Genomic DNA, 7,747 nt, shown 5'->3' on the forward strand with positions numbered 1-7,747 from the left:
CCTCTACTGCAGCACCCGAAAGCTTTTGCGTAAGCCCCTGCTGCACGTCCTTCTGGGACTCCTGCCTATCCAGCGTCTCTCGTGATGCTTGCTCCTCTTTGAAAGGCTGCTTTGCAAAGCCGTGCGAGCGGCTGAAAATGATGTGTCCCCCTCTCTCCTGCTTAGTCAAAGAGAAAAACCTGGTGCGTGTGACATTTCTTGCCTTAGCACCAGGTTTCTACTTTTACCTGTTTTGCAGCAAGGCAAGGAAATAGTTGCGTAGGTTATTTGAGTGCTGGTTATTGCTGGATAAAGGCAGCGCTAACTTTTCTCTGGCCAAGTGCTGTCTCAAGCCTGCTGCCGGGGCGGTAGCAGCTCAGCCGCTGCGCAAGGGGAGGGAGTTCACACTTGTGTGATTTGCAAAGCTCAGCCATATGTCTGCAATACTCCTTTGGGTCAAGCTGGTCTTCATTATTATATTTCTCTCCTGACTGGCTGGGAACCCCTGTTCATGAAGGTCTGCTAATTATTTCTGCTTCATCTGGCACTTTCTAGGACTGAGCTTTCACGGAGCAGCTCCAGAAGCTCCATAGCAACTGCCCAGCTTTGTTATCCCAGACGGGGTCACCCGGCAGCTCGTTTCTGTGAGCTGAGCGGAGGACCTGGTCCTGGGTGGCAGCAGCAGCAGGGATGCCTGCTTTTGGGCCCTGCGTGAATCGGCTCTGTAGGTGTGTGTGATTCACTGGAAATGGTGCCTGGTTGCTACCGCTCAAAGTGTAGCGTGGGACGGCGTGCCGTGCCCCGGCGAAGCAGCGCTCCCGCCTGGAGTTGTGGCTCGCCAGTGCAGAGCTGGGGGACGCGGCCGTGGGGTTTTCCCGTGCAAACCTGCTGCCTCGCTGGTGCGATCTGGTGTGGGTCGTAGCAGTGATGCCTGCTCGGTCTGCCTGCTCTGCTCTCCTTACTCACCCTGCCTCACTTTCTTTAAGTGGGCTTTCTTTTTTGTCTGTTTTGAACAAAGTTGCCTCTAGAAGAGTAATTTTAGGATGTTATTTTATATTTATCTTGCAATTTGTTCTCTATGTAAGACTGAAATGATCTCTTTGCTTCTGTCACAATTTCCCCTCTTTCTAGAGAATAAAAAAGGATGAGGGGGGCGGGATGCTTGAGGTACAAGATGCTGCAGCTCACACAGATTTGCACCTTGTAAAACACAGTTCTAGTGGGTAGGTGTTTGTGTGCAACGGGCAATAACTTTGTAGAAAATACTTGCCAAGTAAGTTTGGGTGATGCTTGTTTTCTCAGATTATCCAAGAAACAGTGGCTATGGGCTTGTAGAGCCTGTAAAAGTGTGGTTTAACACTAGAACACGAAGCCTCCATTGGCTAGAAGAGGGGGCTGGCTAGAAGAGGGGGCTGCATTTAAGAAATGCTGTAATGTGTAGAAGAAAAACGGATTTTTTCACCCATTCAAATGGGTTCAATTATTTTGAGTTTGCTCTGGATCAGTTTACTCCCATTCCAAGCTTATGTTTCTGTTTGATGAACTAGTATTAATTTGTTAATTTTAACATGGCTTTTTAAAGGCATACTGGCCATGTTTGGCATGGAGACATGAAAATAAAACAAAACTTGTCTGTAATTAAACAGGTGCTCATGTAAACTCCCCCCTCTTGCCCCAAGAGTAGTGGTTTATTGGGAAATAGCAGTATTTTTTGATTAGCAGGAGATTTCCTTTGTGCCTTGCTATGCAGAGCATGCAGAGACATAGACAAGATGTGAAGTCACCTGTGATGGCTTTGAGCCTCCTTGATGTTTTCTGTGGAGCTGCTACCACCCTTCCACTTGAATGTATCATCCCACAGCAGATTAAGCCATGCTAGTGGCAGGGCCATCACCCTAAAATCCTTCCTGTTGGTTCTGCCTGGAGGCTGTCGCCATGGCCAGGCTGCTGGCAGAGTGCTCTCGACAGGCAACATTTAATGTGCCGTTTTGCCTGGAATGTTAGCAGGAGCCCACACAGGACAGGCCTCCATGGCCCCTGGTGGGGATGACCAGCTCCTGACAAGGTGGAGGGAGGGAGGGAGAAGGTGCCCATCACTTCTAGTTTGAGAGATGAGCCCCAGCTGTTGCCCCTGGGACAGTTTCCACCTTCAGTCTTTGTGCTGGGGGAACCTGGAATTGCTTCTTTGGGTATGGATGGAGAAGCTCGCCTCAATTTCTCTAATAGGGGAGGGGAAGGGGAAAATATCTGTGCCAGAAAGAAAAAGGAATTACCTGCAAAGTGTCTATATTTTACAACATGGTGTGTGACTGCCTTCGGTTTTGGGGGTTTTTTTATTCCCAATGATTTTGGCGCAACTTATGAGCACATGCACATTGTGGGATGGTCTTTGTTGGAGCTTTGAATCCTGTCTTCCAAAACTCAAGGGCATGTGAAAACTTCCTTAAGGGCTTTCTCTTAGCGGCACTTCTTGGTGGTATACCTGAAACAGCTGTTGTGGTTTTGTGCACTGAGAAGAATAGGGGGGTTTCAACCTGCAAGATTTCACAGGCTCACTTCTGTCTGCTGCAAAACATCTCTCTCCAAATTTCTCATCTGCGTGTATGTGTGGGGAGTTAACTGGGGGCTTCGTTTCCCTGCAGTGCATGCTCCGATTCTATTTGCTTCTCTGCCGTTCCATGCGAGGGTGAGGGCAGGTTTGCAGCACCCGCAATGAGCATAGAGCAGCCCGGCATGTCCCAACAGCAGGGTGAGGACTTTGCCCTGGGGATCCAGGGGGAGCTGGTTTGGGGAGGGGCGGGAATAACTGCCTCCCCAAGTGCCCAGTTTAGCTGTAATTGCAAAGAGACGGAAGGTGGCAGATAGAATTTTTTCAAATAAATGTGCCCTTCAAGCTCACTTGGTGTGAGTCTTTATCTGGTCTTGCTTACAAATAAAAGATTTATTTTTCCTCTTAGCTCTGTGCCTCTGTGTTGCCTCTGGCAACCAGGGATAAAGCAGTAAAATGAGACTTTTAATCTAGACAAGGTCTGATACAGACCGCCGTTGAGGCTGCATTTATTAGATTGTATTGATTTGTCAGCAAACCCTGTAAGGTTTTTCAACGAAAATTTACCTGTGTGGCTTGATCTGAGGGAGTAATGTTTGGACTGAATCCATTCCTAAGCCCGTGACTCTAGCAGAAAAGACAGATAAGTAAAATTTCCAGATATTTTTAAGATGGGGAGAAAGGAAGTGTAGTGGTGTTTTGGTTTTGTTTTTTTTTAAGTCTCTTCCACAGGAAAAGGGAAAATTTGAGAGGATAATTGAAACATCTGTAGCCACTTTATGGAGCTAAGCTTTTTCTTTTGGAAACCTTAAGAATGGTATGATGCAATCTATTTAGCACGTTGAATTACCGATAATACATTCATAAAAGCATATAAATTCTTTACTACAGGGTAATGATTAATATATCTATTTTTAACAGATAGAACTGTGCCTGCTCATAAATGTGTACAAATGCATATTTTGTTTGCTGACGGCTGTAAAATACAAAACATCTCTGAAAGTAGCAAGCAACAGTAATACTAACTTATAATCAAAGTAGCTAGAAAATTGTATCCACAGTGCTCAGGAAGCATCTGTAAAATGAAACCTAGAGTTCTGGTGCAGATGGAGAAGGAATTCATATTTCTTGAGAGAATCAGAAAATAAGTGTGACACCCTCCCATATATATGTGTATATACTTTTTTTATTATATGGTAGTTTAAAATGACGCAGTGTTAAAGACCAGCTGCAAATTTTCCCTGCAATATATGAAAAGTAATTACCTTGAGCTATAGGTTGAAAAATAAAGAATTGAAGTACTTTATTAATAAACTGAAAGTATTTGGAAGGATTAAAGTGCAATATGACTCCAAACATTATCTTATTGTTCAGGCAGAAAAATACTTACAGTGTAAGTGGGTTTCACTTTTTTTTTCCCTCATAATTTTTTCCATTCCAGATTTCATCCTCCCTCCTCTTTCACTTTTTTTTTTTTCTTACTGGAAAGTCTTTTTTTGCTATTGTCCAGAGCCTGACATGTGTAGTCATTTATTTCTGCTGAACAAATCTAAAATTTGAATGGAGATCCTAGCACCTTAATATTTCCCTCCAAAGCCTCTATTTCTGCTAGAGAATCTCTGCAAAACAGTCACCTTCCATTAGTTGGTAACATTTGGAAACACTGCAGTTCTTTTTTCATTGTGTGAACGTAATTATCCAATTTGCTAATTGCTGTTGTCATTGCTCAGGTGAGAAGTGTCTCCCAGGCACGTTCCCTTTGCAACTTACCCATCCTTTGGCAGCTCCGTTCTTCCTGCGCTCTGCTGGGAACTCTGGCTTTCTCTTTCTCTCAACCTTAACACCCACCCTAACTGAGGGACACCCTAACTCATCCTAACTGAGGAGTGACGAAGCCCCCCCAGCCATTAAACTTTCTCACTGACAAGTTCCCTTTGCTCCCTGCAGCTTCCTTTGGCAGCCCTTTGTCACACTGATGATGACGAATAAATCAGAAAACAGTCTTCTGCAGGAAAAAAATTAAATTGTTTTATTGGGGGGAATTCCAGAGTCCAAAAAGCTGCAGAAAGTGGACTTTTTTTTTCAGAATAAATACATGGCTTTTTGGCTAAAACCGTGTAAGCTGTTGTAAGCAGGGTGAGATACCACAGGTCGTGGAGGTGGTGTGAGCCGGCGGACCCTCGGTGGTGCGTGTCCTGCTGGAGGTCCCTCCACTCCTGCTAACCTGCGTGGGCGCCAGTGTCACGGAAGGAGTCGGCGCAGACCAAGGCCTGCCCTCCTGAACTGACAGCCATGCGCTCTGCGAGGCCGAGAAGCAGCCACTTTGCGGTCTGTAGTGTTGCCAGCGAGCTCTGCTTTTTACCTGTTGGCATCCACAGCTTTTCAACTGCAGTTAATGAGAGTCGTTTGTACGCTGTTTGTGAGTGGGTTCGGAAGGTCACATGCAAAAGTGCTCTGGGTTCCTGTTTCCACATAGTCACCTGTGTGCAGAATAGCAATTTTAGCATGTTCCTCTGAGAAATGGGACTGTTCAAGTCAGCTCTGATTCCTCGGCTGAAATTCCTAGGATTGATTAATAGTAGAGTATTGGAATTTGGTTGCAGCTTGACTGTACTGCATGGATAGGATTGCTTTTGCACTCTGCTAGGGCTAGGAAAGGTCAAAGTCTCGTGACTTGGATGAGTGGTTCAGATAATAGTTTCATCCCATGTGTTGCCCCTAAAATGCTCTGGTTTTGTTGCGTAACTAACTTAAAATGAACCTGAATTCTACATTATTTTGGGAATAAGACCATACTAAATATTTTTGGGTTTGCATTCTGAAAAAAAGCCACCTGCCAGCAGGACCAAATTACCTTAATTACAGGCATGACCATTAATTATTTTTCTCTTGTGTGCACTATACAATATTTAACCCTTACTGCTACTACTGTTTTAATATGGATCAAGTAGCCATGAGATGGGAAAACAGCCAAGGAGAGGCTACCCATTTCCTCTCTGTTGTGTAACACCACGCTTCTTTCACACCATGAAGAAGACAATGTCCATGCAGGCTTGTCTTGATTTGAGATGAAACTTTTCATGGAAGTTCCCCCTACTACCCATAGCACATGAGGCTTGTTCTTTCTTCTGGGCCCTTTTTGCTGAAATCTTGACAAAGATGCCAATGGAAAATTTTCTTCGTGGTATTGTAGTGGCACCCGGTCCCAAAGGGTCTCTGAGCTCACCTCACATAAGGTGAGATTCCAAAGCAAAAGGAGTTTCTTGAATTCAGCCCCTGATTTTATTAATTTCAGTGTTTTCCTACCTGACAGCTTTTTGACTATAAATTCCCCACCAGGACAATGCATCCAGAGATGTTTCCTTACTGATAGGATGTGTGGTGGTCTCTTCAGTCCCTCAGCCTCAACCAACTTGCAAAAGACTTCTGAAGTCTGGTTAGGTATTTAAGGAAGAGCCCTTTCTTTTCTACACATTTCAATGATGTCTGATGCTAACAAGTAGGACTCTTGAATGGCAAGTTTTTTCTTCTGTTCTGGAAAATTAAATACAAGTACAAGCGTTGAATGTCACAGAGCAATGTTTGCTTCTTTTAATTCCCTTCAACAGTACCCCAGTTTAGTATTGCTTCTTGTGGTAGGGGGGATGCACAGGCGTGCTGCTCTCTTTGCTGGGGTGGCTTACAGGGGTACATGCATGTGCGTGTCAGCCCAGTAATAGGGTTCCAGGAGGCAGGTCTGTCACCCAGAGCGGCAGCGCGAGGGCAGGAGCGTGGTGCGGCAGCTCATCGGGAGGCCGTGGTGGTGTCCAGGCAGTGGTGTAACGGCTGTGTCCGCTGGGAGTGGAAAAAGATGTGCCTTGCTCCTCAGCTGGCTTAGTGGTGGGACGGCAGTGTGTGGTTAATGGCTGGACTTGATGATCTTAAAGGTCTTTTCCAACCTAAACGATTCTACGATTCCATTTGTTTGAAAGGTGCAACTTTGACCTGGTTACCTGTTAAAAACAAAAGCTGGAGGATGAACATGACAGAGAGAGAGAAAGGTCTCTGAATATTGTGTGCTAACCTGATATTGAATCCTTTCAGAGGGACAGACGGCTTTATTCTCTCTCAGTATGATCTCTGTGGTAGGGCTGAACCTTTTAGGATGCAGTCATAGGGTGTTATGTAGTGATAGCAGCTCCTTCCTCTGGGATTCTCAAAACTTCAGAAGAACTGATTCTCCTAGTGCTGTTGGGAGAACAAAAGGTAGGTGTTGTTTTTGCACCATTCTTACATTTGGGGAAATGGGAATAGCTTATTAGATATTTAGATGTCCTGAACTGCAACAGGCACACTGATATCTTGATCTGTCTGGCCCATGATAGTTAAGTTTACGTAGAAAGACCAGCTCCTGCTGCTTCTTCTGCAGCTTGAGACTGCATACTGAGATATTCCAGCTGCTCAATATAGCAAAAAAGATAGCCTTATAGAGAGAGAATAGGGCGGAGGAGAGAAGGAAGGGAAGGGAGCTGAACTGGCTTACTGTGCAGCCAGGCAAGCACTGAGCTAGTGCAAAGGAAGAAGAAAGCGGGACATTTTGGTAGCATTTGGCCCTTTGATCGCCTCCATCATGTGGCCGAGGTATAGCTCATACAGCTGCACTCCTATGTTAAGAACCTTTTTAGTTTCTCGACTCCTTCCCTGTGACCCAGGACAGGTCCCTCCTTCCGACTTCTGGCAAATGTTTCAACTGTTTGCTGTGGCTGTTGTGCTCTCATGTCTGGCTGAACACGAGGGGGTTAATGAATGTACAGCACTCACAGTGAGACCAGGTCTGGTGGTGGTGCTGGATGAAAGTACTATGGTATGACTAATCTTTAGATAACTGCATGCGAAGTGGATAACATCTGAAAAAACGTTTATTCTTCTATGTTTATTTTAAATCTCAGAAAAGGCAAATGCATGTCTCTCTTCTCTCTTGGCAGAACCAGCTCCTTGCGAAAGGCTTGCTGTTTGTAGAGGAAAAGGTTAAGCTGTGTGAAGGCAAGTATAGTAAGAAACCCGCTTTTGGAAGGGAGTTCTGCTTTGATGTTTGGTCAGACAAGATGATTTGCATGTCTGGAAAGCGTACAGCCTTGCTGGTACTGTGTTCAGGTGTCACGCAGCCTCTCGGGAGCCGGGTTGCACTGCAGCCCTTGGGAGGCTTAAGGGCCATGGGGCTGCTTGAATAGCCACGTAGCT

At 45.3% G+C, this 7,747-nt stretch overlaps 1 protein-coding gene across 1 annotated transcript in view; it reads left to right on the forward strand.

Annotated features, from left to right (window-relative positions):
* The window catches only part of PRR5L (proline rich 5 like), a 33,100-nt gene that overhangs the window by 10,528 nt on the left and 14,825 nt on the right, over positions 1–7,747 (forward strand). Inside the window, exon 4 of the mRNA XM_009647549.2 lies at positions 7,492–7,549. Coding sequence (XP_009645844.1) covers positions 7,492–7,549 — 58 coding nt within the window. The remainder of the gene's footprint in view (positions 1–7,491; positions 7,550–7,747) is intronic.

This window comes from Egretta garzetta, unplaced genomic scaffold (genome assembly GCF_000687185.1).
Source record: "Egretta garzetta isolate BGI_Z169 unplaced genomic scaffold, ASM68718v1 scaffold329, whole genome shotgun sequence".
Lineage (NCBI taxonomy): Eukaryota > Metazoa > Chordata > Aves > Pelecaniformes > Ardeidae > Egretta > Egretta garzetta.